General features: G+C 38.6%; 1 protein-coding gene across 13 annotated transcripts in view; it reads right to left on the reverse strand.

The window, feature by feature from the left end:
• LOC105497535 (tight junction protein 1) overlaps positions 1–25,159 on the reverse strand; it is a 364,046-nt gene that overhangs the window by 68,098 nt on the left and 270,789 nt on the right. For all 13 annotated transcript variants that reach the window (XM_071067225.1, XM_071067227.1, XM_071067223.1 and 10 more), the window contains 2 exons: positions 8,716–8,840; positions 7,535–7,637 (listed from right to left, as the gene is read on the reverse strand). In XM_071067225.1, coding sequence (XP_070923326.1) covers positions 7,535–7,637; positions 8,716–8,840 — 228 coding nt within the window. The remainder of the gene's footprint in view (positions 1–7,534; positions 7,638–8,715; positions 8,841–25,159) is intronic.

Here is a 25,159-nt window from a genome sequence, read left to right on the forward strand (position 1 = left end):
CAAGTTAAAAAGGTTAATAAGTTGACTGATTTTCATATATGTATGTTCAGTTCCAAAGAGAAAGGAACATTACACATCTCACCCCGTATTATGAACCAGCAAGAAACAATACACAAACCACTACAACAAATTGCTAAGGAATACATTTCTATAAAGGTTGTGTTTTCTGCTCTCCTGATGAACAGATCTAGTTAAGCACAAATAAGAAAGGGTGGGCCTAAAAATCTCTTTATTTACTTCACACAGAAAGATCTTCCTGGTGTAATAATCACAAGCTTTCAGGGAAACTAACAACTGTTGGGTGGTTTGAATAAAAAGGACAGCACTGTACTCTAATGCCACCAAATATACTCTAGGTGCTACCAAAACCACAGCAAACTTCCAAGTCCAACTTGCTTCCTTAAACATTTTAGACTGTATCAGTATCAAAGCCCACCATTGCCCCAGACTTCTAAGAGATGAATTTATTCTACAGCCACACTAACATTCAATAATATGTTGGAGCTAATTAACTCAGCTGTACTTCACCAATACAAACCGCTTTCAGTCTCTGGATCTCTCCAATGTGTACTTCCGGTCTAGATGCAAATTCTTCCCTCTGGCATTCTTTTCTCAATGACTGTGGTAACTGGCTCTGTATTGCCTGTCCACTTATTTCCTTCATTCTCTGCAAGCTGAAGATCTACATGTATCACACCTGCTGACTGAGTGGCTCTGTAATCTGTGGACTACACTTTGCCTTCCTACAATAGTATACACTTGACCTCACTGTAGTTCCGCAGGATCTTCTTGTGTATCACTCCTTGTCTTCTATGTCAGACACTGTGAGCTACTGCAACTTTTCACTATCTTATTTCCAATTCCTTCATCCTCTCTTATTTTCAGTTCATCAGTTCCGTCCTGGTTTCACTCACGTTTCCCCCAAGTTGGCATGAGACATCCTGCTGCTGTATTTAAATGACTTTCTCTTGACCCCTCAATCAGCTGCCATGACAAACTCCAGTCCTATTATTACCTTCACTTCCACACTTTGCTGATTAGGCCCTCTGTAAATTCATTTTACAGAAGTCTTGCTCTTGTTCAGCAATCCTTTCGTCTACATCTTGCTGCCTCTCTATGGAATTTGCTAATGTAGATATTCTACAACCATTCTTCGAGATCCCAGCCACTCAGCCTGCTTTAAGGCTAGCAGTGCCATTTTACTCCCCCTGCCTCCTAAATTTTTTCAGTATCTCATTTATTTGGTCCTCCTTCCTTTTGGCCTCAAAGACCAAGGCGATCTTCTTCCTGGATGAATGAAACCCTTGTATTTGAGCTCTCATTCTCATCCCTACCCACCTCTAAGAATTTTTTCTTCATCAATTACCATACTCCAGTTTACCTGAAACTTCAATCGCTTTATTTACCTAAAATCTGTCCTCTACCTACTAAGCTCCCCCAATTCATCTTCTATTTCTCTGTCTTGCTATTCACCTGCATGTTATCACCTTATCTCTTCTCTATATGGCTAAACTTCTTCAAAGGGCTGCTCTACACTTAATACTGCTGCTTCCTATTACTATTACTACTATTATTATTATTATCAGGTGCTGGTTCAGAATCAGGACGAGGGCCTAAGCAGAGGGCCATTCTGAGGAAACAACGCTGAAGCTCAAGGATGAGAAGCAGCAGAGGCCAGCATGTGAAAAGGAGGACAGCCAATGTCCTGTTATGACCTGAAAGAGAAAAGCTGCCCTTCTCATCTTGGAGCAACCCACAGCTGAAGTCCTTATCAGTTAATATTTTCTGTAAAGCATTCCTAATGCTAGCTGTCTGCTTTTACATCTCACGTCTACTTAATTTCCAACATGTTATATTGGAAGCAATACCTGGTATTGGTATTTTAATGTTCAGTTCCTCCCTAGTAATAAACAAAAACGAAGTTGAGCAGATGAGCACTCAAGGCTTTCCCTATCATTCCTGTAAGAGTGCCACCTCTTTGGGATTCTACTGTACCTGACCTATTAACCTGAGATGACATGCATTATACGGTTATCAGTATGTACACCCATCCAGCCCACTAAGATTCGAGTTCTTTGAGAAGTTCCTTCCCATGCATTTAACTGTACATGTAATGCAATGCTTGCACCTAGTAGGTGCTTTACTTATTGAAAGGTATCCAGTCCTACTGTGATTCTCTACTTATGAGTTAACAGTTATAAACATGAATAATAATTAGTAGGTGTAACAACTATGCTTGATTTTAACACTATGAAAAATTTGGAATCAAAATATTTAGGAAAAAAATGCGTACTTCAAAACAGTTTAGCTTAACTGAAGTCTCAAATGTAAAATAAAACAAAATGATGCCATATAAGTACTAGAATAAAATACAAGAAAGGGGCTTTTGCAATTAAAAGGCTTTTGGAAGCATGACACCAAGGCAGAACCAATAAAGCGAAAGGCTGACAGACATGACAAAATAAAAATGAAAACATTTCAATGTTGTAACAAAATGATACAAAACAACAAACACAAACAACTTACAAACAGTCACAAAAGCAAAGAGGAGATAACAACACATGAGGTACGTACGACAAAAGGTTAATAATCTGACTACATAAAACACCCTAGTATGACCATCACCACCATATAAATGCAATGGACATGAACAGGTAAATGAAAAAACAAATGCGTAGTAAACACACCATGAGAGGATCAAATCCACTTGTGATTTTAAATGTTTCATTTCCAACACTTTTTTATCAGGCAAAGATTTAAGACGTGTTGAAAACTGAACTCTCGATAGCCTACTGATTTTCTGAAGAAGGACAAACTGGCAATACATACATCAAAAGTCATTCAGGCCCTTTGACTCTGAAAAGCCACTCTTAGAAAATTATTCTAAAAATTAACTAAGCAAGTAGGTAGCAATATGATTTTCGCAGCCGAATTTTAAAAAACTCGTGGACTGGACACTGAAATGCCTGTGAATGAGTGAGTTCGATAAATATATATGCAGAGTGAAATGCTGCATGGCCATGTGGATACATACACAGTCATGCACCATGTGAAACAACGGACGACACATCTGCAGAGGCCCCATAATACTACAATGGAGCTGAAAATCTCCTATCACCTAGTGACGCCACAGGGTCATAATGTCATGGGTGCACTGCAGTGCTGTTTGTCGTGATGCTGATGTAAACAAACCTACTATGCTGCCAGTGGAATAAAAGTGCAGCAGATATAATATGTACAGAATACAATACTTGATAATGACTATGTTAGTGGTTTATGTATTTACTATGCTAAACTTTTATCATTATTCCAGAGTGTACTCCCTCTACTTATTTTTTTTTAAATGTTAACTGGGAAAACAGCCCCAGGCAGGTCCTTCAGGTGTTCCACAAGAAGGCACTGTTGTCACAGGAGATGATGGCTCCATGCATGTTACTGCCCCTGAAGACTTTCCACTAGGACAATCTGTGGAGGTAGAAGACAGTGACACTGATGACCCCGATCCTGGGTAGCCCTAGGCTAATGTGTGTGCTTGTGTCTTAGATTTTACTAAAAGTTTAAAAACTGAAAAATAGAAAATTTTAGGCCAGGTGCAGTGGCTCACGCCTGTAATCCCAGAACTTTGGGAGGCCGAGGCAGGCAGATCACTTGAGGCCAGGAGTTCAATACCAGCCTGGCCAACACGACAAAACCCTGTCTCTACTAAAAATACAAAATATGGGCGTGGTAGTGGGTGCCTATAATCCCAAGGCTGAGGCACGAGAATCACTTGCACCAGGGAGGTGGAGGTTGCAGTGAGCCAAGATCACGCCATTGCACTCTAGCCTGGGTGACAGAGTGAAACCGTGTCTTAAAAAAACACAAACAAAAAGAAAAAAATTTTAAATAGAAAAAAACATTTTTGTACTGCTGTACAATGTGTTTGTGTTTTAAGTGTTATTGCGAGAGTCAAAAAGTTAGAAAGATATAGGTTAAAAAAGTTTCGGTAAGCTAAGGTTTATTATTGAAGAAAGAAGACTCTTAAATAAATTTTATAAATTTACAAAATATTAAATACATTAAAAATATTAAAACATTAAAAATAAATTTAGTGCAGCCTAAATGTCCAGTGTTTACAAAGTCTACAGTCGTGTAATGTCCTAGGACTTCACAGTCACTCACCACTCACTCGCTGACTCAGAGCAACGTCCAGTCCCGCAAGCGCCATTCATAGTAAGTGCACTCAACAGGCATATAATTTTTTTAATCTGTTATATATACTTTTAGTGTACTTTTTCCATGTTTAGACAGACACATACCATTGTTTTACAGCTGCCTACAGTATTGAGTACAGTCACATGCTGTATGGGATTTACAGCCGGAGAGCAATACACTAAACCATATAGCCTAGGTGTGTCGGAGGCTATGCCTTCCAGGTTTGTGTAAATACACTCTGATGGTCACACAAGGATGAAATCATGTAATGACGCATTTCTCAAGACCTATCCCTGTCATGAAGCAACACGGACTGTTCTGAAATGCTCACAGAGGTTTTCGCTAGGATTCTGCCTCTTCATCCACTTTATAACGCTTTTTTACTATGTTCAGAATTTTAGTAAAATTATACAGGATATTGGGGATATATTATATATCCCCAATGTTAAGTGACGCATGACTGTACTGAAGTTAGATTGGATCTTGTCATGTGTCCGTTTGAAATATATGGTCCTATTTTCTGGTATAAGATGAGTTTACTGGGCATGTTTTGCGTTGCCCCTTGAACACATGTATGTCAGCAGCTATTTTCCTTATTACTCTGATAGTCTGAGGAGAGAAAATGGAGGAGCACAGGAGAGAAGACAGAGATCAGTAGAACGGAGAGCAGGGAAGAAGATCTGGTAGAGTTCAGAACTGGGGAAAATAAACATCACATATATCATGACCTGAGTGTTTCTGACGCTCTGGTTATGTCCAGGGATGAGGTTAAAAAAAGACATCTTATAATGAAAGGCCACACTCTCAGACACAGGCATTTTATTCTAAGAGTCATACGGCAATGAAAGCTTTAAATTAATGACATGACTGAAACTGTCAAAATGCAGAAATCAACAACTGCTTTTGCTGATTAAAACACCTTTCTGCCCAAAGCCCCTACAGCCTTTAACCACAGAGTAAAAAACACCTTTCCAACTGACACAGCTTTGAACAGCCCCTAAATCCTTCTCCTTACATGCTGGGCCAAAAATGTGCTATTTCAAATACATTATTGATTTCAGACCTACTTATAATATCATCTCTATGTGGAAAAGTCTGGAGTATAGCAATACAACTTTCTTGGATGTATTATCAATGTAGTGTATGTGTGCCAAATATTTTGCATGGAAAAACAAAACAGCTCAAGATTACACAGGAATGGAGCGCTTAAAAAGTTGAAAGTATGGATGAAACTCACCACACCTGATACAAGGGATAAAAACCAGTTTCCCGAGGTGCTGGCCTTAGAATGTGCAGCAAGCCACCTGAAGAACACTACGCAGAATAAGGATGGTGCTCAGGATCAGCAGCTAAAGCAAGACACTGAAGCTCACTCAACTGATCACACCCAAAAAAAACTATTAGCAATTTGCTGTTTTAAAACAAACAAATAGCAATTTGCTTCTGTAAACAGTGCAACCTCTTGTTATAAAAACTGTTTAAAAACTTTATCATCCACTAGGCAGTCTGTTAATTAACTGCAATTTAAAAATAACATTCCAGTTGTAAAACTATGGACTACAATGAGATTGTGAAAACATACAAAATAAAAGATGTTTGTTCTCTGGAACAACGCCATAACCAAACAGTGGTCCTACTGCAGTATGAGAGAACTCTCATCTCACCAGCAATGATGCTGGTGTGAAACAAGCCACACAGCAAGGCAGCCTACACAGGGCAGGAGGGCCGAGCAACTGCTGGGTGCAGTCTCAGGGAATACCCTTTTCAGCTTTTACCACCACTCCCAGACACCAAAACTCATAAGCAGACCTCCCTGTACCCACCCTTATCCTTTCCATCAGGTCTGCTGTGGTTCTGAGCATCTGCTGGGAGATAGAAAGGTTCTCAACGGACAAAGCAGGGCATACCACCCAGCCACCCAGACTCTTCAGCTTTGTATACCTGAGCTGAGGCTTCAAGGCTACCTTCATTAGTCCTTTCAGAGGCAGGATGGGATAAAAACAGCGGAGGAGCAAAGTGCGTGAAGTGGCTCCTGTGTTCCTAAAAGTGTATCATTTTAAGTAAGACTTTTGGATGGGCGTGGTGGCTGATGCCTGTAATCCCAGCACTTTGGAAGGCCAAGGCAGGCGGATCACTTGAAGTGAGAGTTCAAGACCAGCCTGGCCAACATGGCAAAACCCTATCTCTACTAAAAATACAAAAACTAGCCAGGCGGGCATGGTGGCACGCATCTGTGTTCCCAGCTACTTGGGAGGCTGAGGCACAAGAAGTGCTTGAACCTGGGAGGTGCAGGTTGCAGTGAGCCGAGATCACACCACTGCACTCCAGCCTGGGTGACAGAGTGAGACTGTCTCAAAAAAATAAAATAAATAAAACTTTTACATTAAATCTACTGTGCTACATTTACAAAGTTTTAACTGTGATTTGAGGCCAGTTATCAAGAGTTAACTAAATTTCTTTTCCCTTAATAAAAAGTAGACTTCTCAGAGAAATATGAAACAAAGACTCTAGCTATACAGTAAAACAGTAACATTAAATGCACCCTGAACAACTCTACAAAAAACAATCTTAGACTTTCCCTCTCCTCAAGCCATCAGAGTAATAAAGAAAGTAGCTGCTGACATACATGTGTTCAAGGGACAATGCAAAACTTGCCAGGTAAACTCATCTTGTACCGGAAAATAGAGCCATCTATTTCAAACTGACACACGCCAAGATCCAATCTAACTTCAGTACCGTCATGCGTCACTTGACATTGGGGATATACTACGAGAAGTGAATTGTTAGGCAATTCTGTCTTTGTGCGAACATCACAGAACGTATCTTCCCAAACCCAGATGGTAGAGCCTACTACACATCTAGGCTACATGGCATAGCCTATTGCTCCTCGGTTACGAGCCTATACAGCATGTTCCTGTACTGAATACTGTAGGCGACTGTAACACAATGGTAACTATGCGTGTATCTAAACACGGTAAAGGTAAATACAGAACTATAATCTTATGGAACCACTGTCAAATATGCGGCTGTTGTTGACCAAAACATTGTCATGCAGCACATGACTGTAGAGGAGGAAAAGAGGAGGAAACATTAAGCCTAAAAGAGCTAACTATTCAACTGTCCCCTTTCCTTTTTCAACTGAAAAAATTCCTGGTATCTAAACTGAGAAAATACACATACCAGTGACAAACCACACTATTGTTAAAAGAAACACTCTTCAGTGTAAACAACTAACGCTGGAACTATCGTTTGTTTTCCTTTTCTTAAATGGGAAGGATAAATTCAAATGCCAGAAATGTAAAGGGGTACCTTTACTAAATTAAAGATAAAAGATACTTACAATTTTTGCATTTTTCCCACTTTTCCTTAGTTGCTGAACAGCAAAAGCATGTTCAACATTATCCATTGAAACTCCGTTAACCATTGCCACTCGGTCATTTTCCCTAAGGGGAAAAGGGCACAAAATAACACGTTAGAGAAAAACATTCTGGTAAGTTTATGATGGTATTTTCAAGATAGGTACTTCTAAAATGTATCTAATTATGAGCCAATTAATCAATTTCTCTTCAGATCAATAAAATAATGTCAACTGATTTACTTTCAGGTTTCTCCACAGAATGTTTAACAAGTAATTAACCACAGGTCCTTAATTTTTTTAAGTCCATTAACAAAGTATCTCCCCAGAAGACTGAACAGATATCACATCCATGAAATGATTCTTGGTAGTACAGTTACAGGGCATTAAATGATACCAAGTCATAGAGCTGGAAATCCTATTTCCTTTTACCTTTTAAGTTTTTCATCTTTTAATTTTCTTTTAATACTTCTAATTGTAGTGCCATTATTTTGCTAGTATATTTTGTGTTTTTCTTTAGCTAACTAATCTTCATATGGAACAAAAAGGGTGCAAGACTTGGGAAGAGAGGCTTCTGAAGGCTAGATTCTATCCAAAACGGAGTTATAAATTTTCTTTTTCACTATTTTTACAGTTACACATTCTATTTAAAGTGAGTGATACTAGCTTTCCAATTTTAATAGGGATAAAGCTTCCTTTATTTTCTTTGGAGACAGGGTCTTGCTCTGTCACCTGGGCTGGAGTACAGCAGTGCAATCATGGCTCACTGCAGCCTCAGACTCCTAAGTTCAAGGGATTCTCCTGCCTCAGCCTCCCAAGTAGCTGGGACTGCAAGCACATGCCACCATGCCCAGTTGATTTTTAAACTTCTTTTGTAGAGATGGGGCTCTCACTACATTGTCCAGGCTGGTCTCGAACTCCCAGTCTCAAGTGATCCCCCTGCCTCAGCCTCCCAAAGTGCTAGGATTACAAGGAGTGAGCCACCACACCTGGCCAGTTTCTCTCTTAAGTAAACATATGTTAATTTAAGGAAAAAATATATGAACCATGGCACAGGTGGTGTATAAATATGGCAAAACACTAAGACAGTGTAAGATAGTAGGCCAGTGCCCGAGGACAGGAACACTGCTTGTCGCACAGGTGCCCACGATAAGCAGCACTCTTACTGTAGCTGTCCTTCAGCTGGTCCTCCTTTCAGCACATCTGAAATCACGATTGACGTTTCCCCACTCTGAAAATGAGGATTATCTCGTCCACCAGATATTGCAATGCCAAATCCAAATCCAGGAGCCTAAGGTAAAAATTATAGTAAAATATTGTTATTAAGGATAAAAATAATTGTTATATCATACTCTACAATCCAGAGAGGTCGAAATACAAAAATTACAATCTTAATACATTTGTGATTGATAAACACTCACCTGCATGGTTACCTGTTAGAATTATCCTTGTACAAGAATGTATGCTCTAAAAACCACTGGACGTAACAGAAGATTAAAAATCGCCAACTATATACATGTTCTTTAAAAACCAAAAGACATTTAAAACGTATTAACACTGAAATCCTCACTTCATTTTTTTTTTTTTTTTTTTTTTTTTGAGACGGAGTCTGGCTCTGTCACCCAGGCTGGAGTGCAGTGGCGCGATCTCGGCTCACTGCAAGCTCCGCCTCCCAGGTTTACGCCATTCTCCTGCCTCAGCCTCCCGAGTAGCTGGGACTACAGGCGCCCGCCACCTCGCCCGGCTAGTTTTTTGTATTTTTTAGTAGAGACGGGGTTTCACCGTGTTAGCCAGGATGGTCTCGATCTCCTGACCTCGTGATCCGCCCATCTCGGCCTCCCAAAGTGCTGGGATTACAGGCTTGAGCCACCGCGCCCGGCCGAGCTCACTTCATTTTTGATGATCAGAAGAGGTCCTGAGGAGATTGGCAGTGCCCAGTGTGATCATCATTCATCCTGGCAACTGATTTAGAAGATGACAGACTTATCCAGCATATATAACATTTGCCATTTTACATAAAATATCAATTGCTTTGAAAATCGAGTATTAGTTATTTCAACAACTTCTGCAAACTTCTAAAAATCTCTGTAGAATATAACGTCTTGTGCACATTAAACAAAAGAAGGTGTACATTAGCCATACTGAAAAAACATTGTAAAATTACCTTTTTTAAAAACTGAATTACAATAAGCCACACACTTCTGAAAGAGCCAAGAATCTTTACCACAATGACTCAGGACAGGCCAGTATATAAAAAATTCAAAATATCTTCAGGTTGTTAAAAAATCACCTAATCTCAAAGAAATCACTATTCCCTAGAAAGGATATGAAGTACTTAGAGTAGTCTAACGAGACATCATACATTTTCTTAAGACTATAGAATCATTAAACCAGAAATACATGTTTTTGTATAAAACTGTACAATTCAAACTGCCTGAGGACAAAGGTAACAACTTCCTCCCTCAGCTTTCCAGTCCGCAACAAAGGAGACTATGTTCACCACGAATAGTGCATACATCACCTTTCCTCCCATCCCAAAGCCTACAGAAGTAGCAAAAGAAAAAAAACTCTTCTTAAGAATGAATACCAACTATTCCAAGTGTCCATCAACTGATGCATGGATAAAACATGGTATATATCCACACAATGAAACATTGTGTGTAAAAAGGAAAGAAGTACTCATACATAGTGTAACATGAATGAACCTTGAAAATGTCATGCTAAGGTGAAGAAACCAGTCACAAAGGTTAATAGATTCTATTATTCCATTTATATAAAATGCTCAGAAAGGCAAATCTATAAAGACAAAAACTTGATTGGTGGTTGTCTAGGGTTACAGGGATTGGGGGGGTGATAGGTCAATGGGAGTTTCATCCCCTGCCCCCCAGCAATGAAAATGTTTTAAAATGGACTCTGGTGATGGTTACACAACTCGGAACATGCTAAAAAACAATGAATTGCATATTTAATTGTATGGTATGTGAATTATATGGCAATAAAGCGAATACAAAAAGAAGTTAATATGAAAAAAGAAAATAATAACCAACAGGGAAAATTCTGAGTAACTAAAGACAATGGCAACCATCTGAATCTGTTTCTCTATATATCCTCCCCAAATTTAATACAACAAAAATAGACCAACTACAGTGGTTCTTCCTTATCGTCGGTTTCATGTTCTTTGCTTTCAGTTACCTCAGGTCAACTGCAGTCTGAAAATTTTAAATGGAAAACTTCAGAAATAAACAACTGGTAAGATTTAAACTGCACACCGTTACAAGTAGTGTGATGAAATCTTTTGCCATCCTGCTCCATCCCATCTAAGACGTGAATCATCCCTTTGTCCAGGGTCTCCATGACATAGGGGCTCCCCGCCCATTAGTCACTCAGTAGCTGCCACAGTTATGAGATCAACTGTGGAGAGGTAACACAATGCTTGTGTTCAAGTCACCCTCATTTTACTTAATCATGACCCCAAAGTGCAGTAGTAGTGATGCTGGCAATTCAGATATGCCAAAGAAAAGCTGTAAAGTGTTTCCTTCGAGAGAAGGTGAAAGTCCTCCACTTAATACAGGGGAAAAAAAATCATATGCTGAGGTTACTAAGATCTACAAGGAGAAGGAATCTTCTATTAGTGAAGCTGTGAAGGAAAACGAAATTTGTGCTAGTTTTGCTATCACACCTAAAATTGCAAGGGTTTAGCCACAGTGCATGATAAGTGCTTATTTAAAATGGAAAAGGCATTAAACTTCTGAGTGGAAGACAGGAACAGAAATGTGCTCCAATTAACAGCAAAATTGGGTTTGACACTATCCGTGAATTCGGGCATCGACTGGGGGAACATGTGCCCCACGGCTCAGAGGGGACTACTGTACACAAAACCATACACTCATCATAATTCAAAGACAATATCCAAATTTCAAATTAAAAGCAGGACTAAAACTTCAAAAATAAATGATTAGAGACAAATGACTATTAGTACGGCATTAGAAAACGTTAAGAGACTACCGAACAAATTCAAAGAAATTTAAAAACCTAAATGAAACATAATTCCTTAAGGAAATACAGATTGCCAAAATTGACCCTATTATAAATAAAAAGCTTAAATGGCCCAATTTCTGGAGAAAAAAGCAGCAAAACTTATGAGGGAATTATCCCACAAAAAGGCACCATGTACAAATGATTTCCCAAGGGAACTGTGCCAAAACATGCAATATCCAGATAGCCTCAATACAATGTATTGTTTCAGAACACTGATACCAAGGAAAGCTTCTAAATTCTTTTTATGAAGCAAGTATAATACTGACACTGAAACTTGATGACTGTCCATGATAATGACCAACCCCCCAATATTACAGCTCAACATAATTTATTCGTTATCAGTGCAAAATACAAAATAAAAATAAGCAAACAACGGCCAACACTACATAAATACTCCATGATAAAGGGATTAATTCCAGGAATGCAAGATTAGTGTATTAGAAAATCCACTGGCATAATACATCCTATTAACAAATCTAAAGAAAACAATTATATGACTATCTCCAAGATCCTGAAAAAGGCTTTGACAAAATTTGAGTTTTCACCGCTGAAGAGAAAACAAAGTTTGTGAAAATGCATGGTAACAAACCCCGTAGTATGTTGCTTTTTGTTAAAGTACACACAGAAAATCCAGCTTTTCATACACATGTACAGTCATTGAAAAAGAAGAGTTATTTTAGTAGCCTTTTAAGGTAATTATGAAAATTCATGCTTGATTTTATGCCAAAAACTTAATACATTTCCTAAAGGAGAGTAACAATGTACAGTTTGAAACCATATCAATCAACTGTCTCTATTATTGCATGAATATCTATTGGCCTATTTTACACTCTGAATATTTCATCCATGCAAAATTTTATTATAGCATGCCTTAGTCTTTTGGAAAATACTGGTTCCCTGAGTTAGGCAAATCGTCCAAACGATGCCACATTTCACCACACGGTGTATTTTTAAATCACGTGTTAATATCACTATCAAGATTATCAAAAGAATCTTTAAGTACTGAAAAGCTATTGAGCTTATGGTGGCAGATAAAAATTTTTCAAATTTTAATTTTTGTTTTAAAAATCAGTTTTCATTGTTAGCAACAAATACTATCAAGAATTGTTCTCCTTGAAGCAAGGTATTCATTCATTTTGGAGAAATATGTTTGTCAAATATTCAAGTTTGGATAACCATACATTCCTTCAAGTAAACAATTGTTCCTTCAAGTAAAAGTGATGTTGGCCTTCCATCCCCCACTGAATACACAGCTGCAATTCAAATAATCACACAAGTACTTTAGTACAAGGCAGAACTACTTTAGGCACACTTCTCATTTGCATACCTAGACTACTGAAAACGTGTGTACTCAAGGGTTGGAAAGTAGTAAGACGTAGTTCTGTTTCAAGTCATTCTTAAATAAAACTGAAACTGTTCTTTTAATCTATGTGTGTGTGACAATGACTATTATAAGGTTTGGTGCCACTGCCTTGACACAGTTTTAACCACCATTGTTTCTAAACCTTTGCTCAAATAATAACACAGCAAAGAAGATAAGAAATACCTCCATAATGTATAAAAAGAGTTTTGCCCTTGAACCTAAAATGTTTTCAGGGACCTTCAGGAGTCCACAGACCATACTTTGAAAATGTTGATATCAAGAACTACTTAAACATGAAGGGAGAAAAAACAAAACAAAATAAAACAATGAAACAAACAATTTACAAAAGACATATGAGATGTTAAAACCCACAGATAAATGCAAATTAAAACCAAAGAACGCCAAGAACAGAAACATTAAAGCATGACATATTTCAGAAAAGGGAGGCTATAGGGAAACAGGCTGTCTACTACTGATGGGCACACAAATTGCTACAACTTTCAGGAGAGGAATTTGGCAATAACCTAACAAAACTACAAATGTACTATCTTCTGACAGAGCAAACTAGCTTCTAAAAAGTACCCTAAAGATACACATACCTCTCTCACAGTACAAAGATAACAAACGCACAAGGTTATTCATTGCAGACTGTTTGTAACTGCAAAATGCTGGAAAAAACCTAAACACCCCAGCCTTACTAAAGGATTATCCTTTCCCTTTTTTTCTCCTTCAAAGAGGTGGGGACTAATCTTTGTAATTTAGTAATTTGAAAAATTACTGTATGTAATTTTACAGTATGAACTTACATCTTGTTTGGTAGTTCTTTTATTTTCTTCTTTTATTTAAAAGTTAAAAACATAAAAAGATTAAAGAAATACCAAAAACATTAGGAACTTTCAATAAGCAAGGCAGGGATGCGAGCATACATTTTAAAAAATCACTTGTGAGCAAGTAAATGTAGTTCGGGTACCTAGCAGGGCAGGTAATCCTGCTCCGTCAGTGCTTACCACAGTTCACTTAATGACTATCCAGGAAGCCTGCCACTTCTTACCCAGGCTGCAGGTAAGAATCACTTGGAAACAATTTCAAAACTGCTTGCTGATGCACGATCCTCAATCTATACCAATCAAGTAAAAATGGAGAAGAGGAATTGGTGGACTTAAAAAAAAAAAAAAAATAGCCCCCAGGTGATTCTAATGAGCAGCCTGGAAGGAGAGCTGCAGCTTTCAATGTTTTCTGAATATAAGATCAGTTCATCAAAAATTTCAAAGGGTTCAACTCTTCCCCACGTTCCCTTCCTTCTACCTTCATAATTGTCTTATTTGGCCCTTTCAACAGATTTCTCACCACTGCATTACAAGTGTTGGCAGTGCTGTCCCTCTAACACAAAGACCTAATCCAATAGATCCTTGCCCATAAGTTCAAATTCCTTAGTATGCAATGCCTTTGAATACAACTTCAAAGTTGCTTCCCAGCACCCCAGTCTTTGCTCTAAACCTACTTAAATACTGATTCCTGCTTAAGCAGATCATGCAGTATCAAACTATGGTTTAACATCTCCTTTCTGCCTAGGACTTCCTTATTACCTTATCAATCTTGCAAGTTTCAGCTCATCTTTCAAAACCCAGGTTCCATGTCATCTCATTCATAAAAACACCGTTGGCTTTCACAGAAGTGGTCCATCCTGTAACCTGCTGGGGCACACGTACACACTTGTGCTACTTAACACACAGCACTACAAGCAGCCTGGGTCATCAAGGCCCTATTTGGGAGGAACTCACATATTTAAAATCGAAGGCTAACCTGATTAAGCTTGCCAAACTTAACCTGCCTTGCTTTTTTATCGCTTACTTCTAGTAGATCTATTTTAAAACCCCCACTAGCACGTCACATAGCAAAAACTCCCACGAACTTCCTTATAGATAACTTCCGAATGTGGGTCACTACAGTAACTGTTGCTTAAAGTTATTTCCAGGAACCAGTGGGCAGCTCTTGTCCACTTCAAGCTGATTAAGACCACCGACCCTTCAACTGGGCCTGCATGAATGCCCAGAGAGGTGACTGATGTCCCAGGGCCAAAACCTCCTTCCTCTGATCATGGTGGTACTGCCATTTTTCAAACACGTATTCTATGAAGAGCTGTATAACTTGACTGCATGTATGCAGATCCTAACTCACTCACTTTTCCTTACTCCCAATCTCTCTTACCCACACCTTGGAGAACCCTGGTACTCTATTCCAAAAACATCCTTAAAATCCCATCTTTGGAGGAGGGTTTGAGACTTGTTCTCCCATCTCCTCATTTGGCAGTCTTGCGAGTAAAATCTTTTCTCTTTGCCAAAACAAGTCATTGCAGTGACTGGCTTGCTAGTTCAATATATCCATATACATCTTTCAGCTCAATGCAACCCTGCAGAAGCCTGACACAGAGCGGTTCACCGAGTCAGTGAGCCTCAACAAGTATTTGACTGATTATTCAATTTAACTTTAATTTTATTTCCCTTTATACACTCTTAAAAAACAAAACAACAAAAAACAAACTAGCACTAATTACAGCACTAGAAACAGAATTCTGGAAAAATTAGCAGCAATGAGAGTAGGCATAAATGAATCTTACTGAATAAAAACAGGCAGGTTGACTCCATAACAAACCAAGAATCCAAGTGCAACATTTACAACAAAACTAGGGGGTCAATGTACACCCTTGAAGTGCAAAACGCAACGAGGAGGGGATAGACAACTGGCTTTGGAGACTTCCTTAGCATGTGAACCAAGCCATATTCTAAAACAAACAAACAAACAAAATCCTTCCCACCCACCTCCGCCTTCCGCAAAAAAACAAAAAACAAAACAAAACAAAAAAAACAGAAACACCCCCCCCCCCATCCACCACAAATTACAGGCAAAAATGAGAAAAAGAAAATAATTAGAACCAAACCCTCTATACCAGCAGTCCTTAACCTCTTTGGTACCAGGGATTGGTTTCTTTGAACACAATTTTTCCACAGACCGGCAGGTGGAGGGGATGGTTTTGGGACGATCCAAGCACATTACATTTATTGTGTACTTTATTTCCATTATGATTACATTGTAATATATGATGAAATGATCACAAAACTCACTATATTGTAGAATCAGTGGGAGCCCAGAGCTAGTTTTCCTGTATCTAGATGGTACCATCTGGGGGTGATGGGAGACAGTGACAGATCATCCAGCATTAGATTCTCGTAAGGAGTGTACAACCTAGATCCCTTGCATGAATGGTTCACAACAGGGTTCACACTCCTATGAAAATGTAATGCCACCACTGATCTGACAGGAGGCAGAGCTCAGGCAGCAATGAGAGCAATGGGGGGTGGCTGCAAATACAGGTGAAGCTTTGCTCACTTGCCCGCCGCTCACCTCCTGCTGTGTGGCTCAGTTCCTAACAGGCCAAAGATCGGTACATGTCTGTGGCCTGGGGGATGGCGACCCCCGCTCTATGTAGTTACTATATAATGCATACTGAGTAGCAGAATGACATCTCTGCAGACAATAAAAGTATGCCTGAAAGAAGGCTTAAAAAACGGGGAGGATTAAAACTATTATTAGCACAAGATACAAGACATGAAAGAATTAGAAAAATTGTAGAAATGAAGTGGAAGAGTTTGAGACCAAATCCGAAATTTTAAAAAGTCATTTTAGATAGGAATATCAGACCAAAAAATATCTTGAGAAAAAGTAAAAAGAAATCAACCTAACATTCTAAGATTAAATCAGTAATACATACGACATTAACAACATTACATACATTAACAACCTAACATCACAACAAAAAGAACTACAGGAACAAGAGCAAACCAACTCCAGAGCTAGCAGAAGACAAGAAATAACAAAAAAGAGCTGAACTGAAGGAGCCAGGCACAAAACACCATTCAAAAGACCAACGAATCCAAGAATTGTATTTTTGAAAAAAATCAGTAAGATAAATTATTAGTTAGACAAAGAAGAGAGAAGATCCAAATAAACACAATTGGGACAAAGGGGATAATACCACAGGAATACAAGTAACCATCAGAGAATACTATGAACACCTCCATGCACACCAACTAGAAAATCCCGAAGAAACTGATAAATTCCTGGACAAACCCACCCTCCCAAGACTGAACCAGGAAGAAATGGAATCCCTGAACATACCAGTAACAAGTGCCAAAATTGAATCAGTAGTAAATAGCCTACCAACTAAAAAAAGCCCAGGACCAAATGAATTAATAGCTGCTCTACATGTACAAACAAGAGCTGGAAGAATTCCTACTATTCCAAAAAACTGAAGAGGACGAACAACACCCCAACTCATTCTATGAGGCCAGCATCATCCTGATACCAAAACCTGGCAAAGACACAAAAAATAAAACTTCAGGCAAATATCTCTGATACACATTGATGCAAAAATCCTAACCAAAATACTAGCAAGCTGAATCCAGCAGCATATCAAAAAGCTAATCCACCATCAAGTAGGCCTTATCCCTGGGATGCAAGGTTGGTTCAACATATGCAAATCATTAAATGTGATTCATTACATAAACAGAAATAAAGACAAAAAACACATGATTATCTTAACAGATGCAGAAATGGCTTTCAATAAACTTCAACATCCTTTCACGTTAAGAACTCTCAATAAACTAGGCATTGAAATTGAAAGAACACACCTCAAAATAGTAAGAGCTGTGTACGACAAACCTACAGCCAACATCATAATGAACGGGCAAAAGCTGGAAGCATTCTCCTTGAAAACCAGCACAAGACAAGGACGCCCTCTCTCATCACTCCTATTCAATACAGTATTGGAAGTCCTGGCCAGAGCAATCAGGCAAGAGAAAGAAATAAAGGGCCTCCAAATAGGAACAGAGGAAGTTAAACTATCCCCGTTTGCAGATGACATGGTTCTATATCTAGAAAACCCCATGGTCTCAGTGCAAAAGCTCCTTAAGCTGATAAATAACTTCAGCAAAGTTTCAGCATACAAAGTCAATATACAAAAAACACTAGCATTCTTATATACAAACAACAGCCAAGAGCCAAATCAGGAATGCAATTCATATGGAACCAAAAAAGAGCTCAAAGAGCCAAGACAATCCTAAGCAAAAAGAATAAAGCTAGAGGCATTATGTTACCCAGCTTCAAACTAAACTACAGGGCTACAGTAACCAAACAGCATGGTACTGTAACAAAGACAGACACTCAGACCAACGGAACATAACAGGGAGCCCAGAAATAAGGCCACACATACGAGCATCTGATCTTCGACAAAGCTGACAAAAGCAAGCAATGGGGAAAGGATTCCCTGTTCAATAAATGGTGCTGGGGTAACTGGCTAGCCATATGCAGAAGATTGAAACTGGAACCCTTCCTTATAACATACATAGAAATCAACTCAAGATGGATGAAAGACATCAACGTAAAACCCAAAACTATAAAAACCCTGGAAGACAACTCAGGCAATACCATTCTGGACTTAGGAACTGGCAAAGATGGCATGACAAAGACGCCAAAAGCAACTGCAACAAAAGCAAAAATTGACAAATGGAATCTAATTAAACTAAAGAGCTTCTGCACAGCAAAAGAAACCATCAAAGGAGTAAACAGACAACCTACAGAATATGACAAAACACCTGCAAACTATGCATCTGACAAAGGTCTAATATCCAGCATCTATACACAATTTTACAAGAAAAAAAAAACCGCATTAGAAAGTGGGCAAAGGACATGAACACTTTTCAAAAAAAAAAAAAAAAGCTGCCAATAATCATATGAAAAAATGTTCAACATCAGTAAACATAGAAATGCAAACCGAAACCACAATGAGCGGCCGGGCACGGTGGCTCATGCCTGTAATCCCAGCACTTTGGAAGGCTGAGGCTGGTGGATCACCTGAGGTCAGGAGTTCAAGGCCAGTCTGACTAATATGGTGAAACCCCATCTCTACTAAAAATACAAAAATTAGCCAGGCATGGTGGTGCATGCCTGTAATCCCAGCTATTTGGGAGGCTGAGGCAGGAGAATCGTTTAAACCTGGGAGGCAGAGGTTGCAGTGAGCTAAGATTGTGCCACTGCACTCCAGCCTGGGCAAAAAGAGCAAAAGTCCGTCTCAAAGAAACAAACAAAAACACAGAGATACCATCTCACACCTGTCAGAATGGCTAATATTAAAAAGTCAAAAAAGTAACAGATGCTGGCAAGGCTACAGGGAAAAGGCACTGCTTATACACGTTGGGGAAGGCAGTATGGCAATTCCTCAGAGCTGAAAGGAGAACTACCGTTCGAGCCAGCAATCCCATTACTGGGTATATACCCAAAGTAATATAGATTATTCTATCATAAAGATACATGCACGTATATGTTCACTGCAGCTCTATTCACAATAGTTAAGATGTGGAATCAACCTAAATGCCCATCAATGGAAGACTGGATGAAGAAAATGTAGTATAACTAGGCAACCATAAAAAAGAACAAGATCATGTCCTTTGCGAGAACATGGGTGTAATGGGAGGCCATCATCCTTAGCAAACTAACGCAGGAACAGAAAACCAAACACTGCATGTTGTCACTTATAAGCGGGAGCTAAATGATGAGAACACATGGACACAGAGGGAACACACTGGGGACTACCAGAGGGTGGAGGGTGGGAGAGGAGCAGAAAAAGGAATTATTCGGCACTAGGCTTAGTACTAGGTGACGAAATAATCTGTACATCAAACCCCGTGACACAAGTCTACCTACATAACAAATCTGCACATGTACCCCGAACCTAAAAGTTTTTAAATAAACAAATAACATTTTTAAAAAAAGAACGCAAGAGATTTTATAAAAAGGATTTGAGGAACATTACAAACACCGAAGACAAGCAAAAGCAGCATGATATATATGAACAGAAGGAGCCCTAAAGAAGCAAATCAAAATAAGGGAAAAAACAAAAAACAAAAACAAGCAAACAAAAAACTTTCCTGATACTATTTTTGAAAAAATTGAAACTAGGTACTGAAAGAGTTTACATCACTGTGGATATGTGAGTTATCTGAGAGTATCAACTCAGGAGGACTAAACACCAAAAATATATTTAGATGACTGAGTTTTAAGAAAAAAATAGTGACTCAATGATTTTTTTTTTTGAGACAGAGTTTTGTTCTTCTCCCCCAGGCTGGAGTGCAATGGCACAATCTCGGCTCACTGCAACCTCTGTCTCCTAGGTTCAAGGGATTCTCCTGCCTCAGTCTCCCAAGTAGCTGGGATTACAGGTGCCCACTGCCAAGCCTGGCTATAATTTTTTTTTTTTTTTTTTTTTTTTTAGTAGAGATGGGGTTTCACCATGTTGGCCAGGCTTGTCTCGAACTCCTGACCTCAGGTGATGCGCCCACCCCGGCCTCCCAAAGTGTTGGGATTACAGGTGTGAGCCACCACGCCCAGCCGAGTCAAGGATTTTATATTCAACAAAACTGACCTTCAAGTACAAAAACCACAAATAAACCAGTCAACATGCAAGAACAAAGGAAATACTGTCTTTATTATCTCATCCTAAGGAATCTAATAAAGAATAACATTCTGACAATCAAAATGACAAGAGATATATGGATAGGACTGGTGATAAGCATTACATGTATACTGTACTTATTTATAATACCTAGATTAAACAAGGATTAAAGGGTTAAATGATATAAATGATCTAGATATGGTAAAAACCATTTTAAAACAGAAATAAATGATAGCATGTACAAAAAATTTTTTTTACTGTTTCCAGTAATCAAAGTGGAGGTAGATTACTCCGAGGCAATAATATGCTCTCTGTCTTAGACTTACTAACAGACTATCATGGTACATTCCCAAGGGGTTTTCAACAGAAGTGGAAAATGTGACTTTTTTTCTCATCTATCTTTAATGTAAAAATTGTGCAGTTCTGCCAAGATAGTTGATTTTTAAAAGTATGTTTACATGAGAAAATGTACAGGATAACTTTTAGCTTCTGGGGATGGAAGAAAGAGCGGCAAAGACTTGCCATATTTCAAACTTTCGAAACCTTAAGCAACCATGAGCAGCAACAACTTCTGCGTTGATATGTCTATGTCTGGCTAGACAACTGAATTTATGTTAGAACTTGGAAATGGGTCCTGGAATTTTTTCAGTTATGTGTCCTGTTTTACTGGACATGTCCATTCCTTTACATATAATTATGACTGCTTTTGCCCTGAATAGTTGCAGGGACCTTGTGGTGCACAAAATCAAGCTATTTATAATCTGGCCTTTCACAGAAAAGGTCTGCTCACCCGTTCATTCGTTAAAGTATTTCTTGGTTCCTTAAAAAAAAATTCCTGAAAGTTGCTCCTGTTTCACAAATAACTGCTTAATTTATTCTCCGAAGATTCCTCTCTGTTCCTATTGAATATGCCCAATTACCTACTTAAGGATTCCACTTGTTGCCTTTTGTTTTATTCTCCCATTTGTCCACATCAAACTTGTACAATCAGCTAACTTATAACTTTCCTCACTAATTCCAGTCTTACTTTTCTCCTCTTATTCTTCCAATTAACTTTTCAATGGAGTTTCAATTAACATTCAATGGGACCTGTTCTAGCCATTTGTTTTCACAGTGGCCACTGACATCACAGAATTTGAAAACCAGATGGAGCCTCAGCAATTGCCTGTTCCAGCTCCCTTCTTACAGGTGAAGTCAGCAGGCCTGGGTCCTGTGTGCCAATCATGACCTTATGTAAGACCTCCATAGATTTAAGTTCCCTCATCTGCATAAGAGAGATTTTAATGTTATCAACTTTAATATACTTTGATTCCATGGGGGTCTCAAAAGATTTTAAAGGCCTGTTCAAAATTAGTGGTCAGCCCAAACAGATGAGAAGTCACAAGACCCAAGCACTGAAAATTTTCTACCAATTCGGTAGTTCTCAAAACATTGTTCAATCTTCTATGACTGTCAGATTGATTCGATTTTTTAACACTTGTGTCCCTTGGCTAGTCAAATTGTGTGTGTCCTTCTGTTTATTCTTACTGTCATTCTTTAAGTTCTGATTCCCAAATCATAGTTTTCATTTCTCATTCCTGTTCCATTTTCCTATTTCCAGCTTCCTACAGAATACCTCCAATTCCCCTTCTTTAAGACTGTCATTTTCCCTATAAAATTAGCCTCACCACCAATGTTCTAAACAAACATTGGCTCCTCCCTTGCCAAATTACCTACCCTTTATTTTATTCACTTTATTGCATGTATAGAGAGACCTTTGTGTAGTTTATGTGAATTATATGAGTTCTTAATTTCAGAAATTACGTTCCAAAAACTTTTTGCTTTTTAGAGACAGGGTCTCACTCTGCTGCCCAGGCTGGAGTGCAGTGGTGTAATCACAGCTCACTGTAACTTCAAACTCCTGGGTTGAAGTGATCCTCTGGCCTCAGCCTCCTGAAATAACTGGGACTACAGGTGTACACGACCATGCCTGGCTAAATTTTTGGGGGGTGTGTAGACACAGGGTCTCACTATGTTGCCTCCACTGGTCTTGAACTCCTGGCCTAGAACTCCTGGCCTAGAGTGATGCTCTACCTTGGCCTCCCAAAGTATTGGAATTACAGGTGTGAGCCACTGTGCCAGCCACATTTAAAAACTGTAAATTAAACCTGACATATATATATGAAATATAAAGAGCACAGTATGCTGAGTCCAAACCTGGGTTCAAGTTCTAGCTCTTAAGGGGCATTTTACTAGACGTTTCTGAGACTCACCTTATTTCACATGGTTAACACCTACTTCACAGACAAATATAATGAAGGACCTGAAAAACTCATAATGCACTCTGTAAGTGCAAATAATAGCCTTCTACAGATAAAGGGAGTGTATCGTAGATTACATGTTTGCTTCAGCTTAAATACTTACATCTATCAGATAGCGGTTTGGAGCTGCTTGACAGATAAGTAAAATTTCTTTTATCACTTTATTGATATATAATTCATATATCATAAATTCACTCTTTAAAGTGTATGATTCAATGGTTTTTAGTACGTACATAGTTGTAACCATCACTGGTTACAGACGGTGCTTGTTAACCACATGCAAAATAATGAACTTGGACCCCTACCTCACAACATCTACAAAAATTAAGTTTTAAGAACCATAGGTTTAAGTCTAAGAGCTTAAACTCTAAACCTCTTTGAAGAAAACACAGGAATAAATCTTCATGACCTGGGTTAGGCAATGGCTTATTGAATATGATGTCAAAAGTATAAGCAACAAAGGAGAAAACACATACACTGGACCCCATCAAAATTTTATAACATTTTCATCACCCTAAAACGAAACTCCGCACCCTTTAGCCATCATCTCTCAAACCCCTAGACTCAGCAACCACTAACAACTCTCTATTCACCTATTCTGAATACTTCTTATAAATGGAATCACATAATATATGTTCTTTTATGACTGGCATCTTTCACTTAGCATAATGTTTTCAAGGTTCATCAATGTTGTGGCATGAATCAGTACTTCATTTCTTTGTATTGCTAAATAATATTCCATTCTATGTATATATCAAAATGTTTATTCATTATTCATCAGCTAATAGTCAGATCTATTATGAATAATGGTGCCATGAACACTCATGTATAACTTATTATGTAGACATTTGCTTTCATTTCTCTTGGGTGTACACCTATGAGTGGAATTGCTATGTCCCATAATAATTCTATGAGGAACTCTCAAAACTGTTTTCTACAGCAGCTGTGCCATTTTACAGTCCTATCAGCAATGTACAAAGGTTTTAATTTATCCACATCCTTGCCAATATTTATTGTCTTTCTGAGTATAGTCATCCTAATGGGTGTGAAGGAGTATTTCACTATACTTTTTGATATACATTTCCTTGAAGGCTAATGATATTGAACATCTTTTCATGTGTTTATTGCACATTCATACATTTTCTTTGAGAAATATCTATTCAAATCATTTGCTATTTTTCAACTGATTTGTCTTTTTATTGTTTAGTTATAAAAATTATTTATATATTCTAGAAACAAATCCCTTATCAGATATATGATTTGCAAGTATCTTTTCCCGTTCTGTGGAATATCTTCTCACTTTCTTGATGGTGTCCTTTGAAGCACAAAAGTTTCTGATTTTGATGGGGTCCAATATATCTGCTGTTTTCCTTTTTGTTGCCTGCACTTTTGACATCATATCCGATAAACCACTGCCTAACCCAGGTCACGAATAATTATTCCTGTTTTCTTCAAAGAGGTTTAGAGTTTAAGCTCTTATACTTACACCTATGGTTCATTTAAACTTAATTTTTGTAAATCTTGTGAGGTAGGGGTCCAAATTCATTATTTTGCATGTGGTTAACCAGCTGTCCTGGGTCTGTTAATGACTGTTCTTCCCTCCAGTGCATTGCCTTGGCACCCCTTGTCCCAAGTTTACCTCTTAGGCAATCACCTCCCTAGTTGAAACACTCACTAGCTTACCCTTAAAATTATCTCTTGCCTAGTTTCCTTGCTTTCTATACTCATCTTTTAATGCTTCAGTAAACAAATACTCATTTAATCCTTTACATAATTCTATTTTAGAAAATGAAAAAGTGGCCGGGCGCGGTGGCTCAAGCCTGTAATCCCAGCACTTTGGGAGGCCGAGGCAGGTGGATCACGAGGTCAGGAGATCGAGACCATCCTGGCTAACATGGTGAAACCCTGTCTCTACTAAAAATACAAAAAACTAGCCGGGCGAGGTGGCGGGCGCCTGTAGTCCCAGCTACTCGGAGGCTGAGGCAGGAGAATGGTGTGAACCCGGGAGGCGGAGCTTGCAGTGAGCCGAGATCGCGCCACTGCACTCCAGCCTGGGTGACAGAGTGAGACTCCGTCTCAAAAAAAAAAAAAAAAAAAAAAAGAAAATGAAAAAGCAGAGTAACGACGAGCAACTCATTCCTGAGGAATTCACTTTATTTCCCAAAGAACTAGAAAAATCTATGCATTTTCTAAGGGAGAGTATCTGAAAGCTGAAAAGGTGTGGGTGTGTTACAGCTGCAGGAGAGATGAACACATGCAGTTACCACCTGAAGCTACACACCTACACTAATATGATAAGCATTAGACATGTGACTATTAAGCACTTCAAGTATGGCTAGCATTACCTGAAAGGTGCTGACATTGAAAAGTGAACAATTTTGTAGGACTCAATTGATCAATTT

The sequence above is a fragment of the Macaca nemestrina genome, chromosome 7 (genome assembly GCF_043159975.1).
Source record: "Macaca nemestrina isolate mMacNem1 chromosome 7, mMacNem.hap1, whole genome shotgun sequence".
In the NCBI taxonomy this organism is placed as follows: Eukaryota; Metazoa; Chordata; class Mammalia; order Primates; family Cercopithecidae; genus Macaca; species Macaca nemestrina.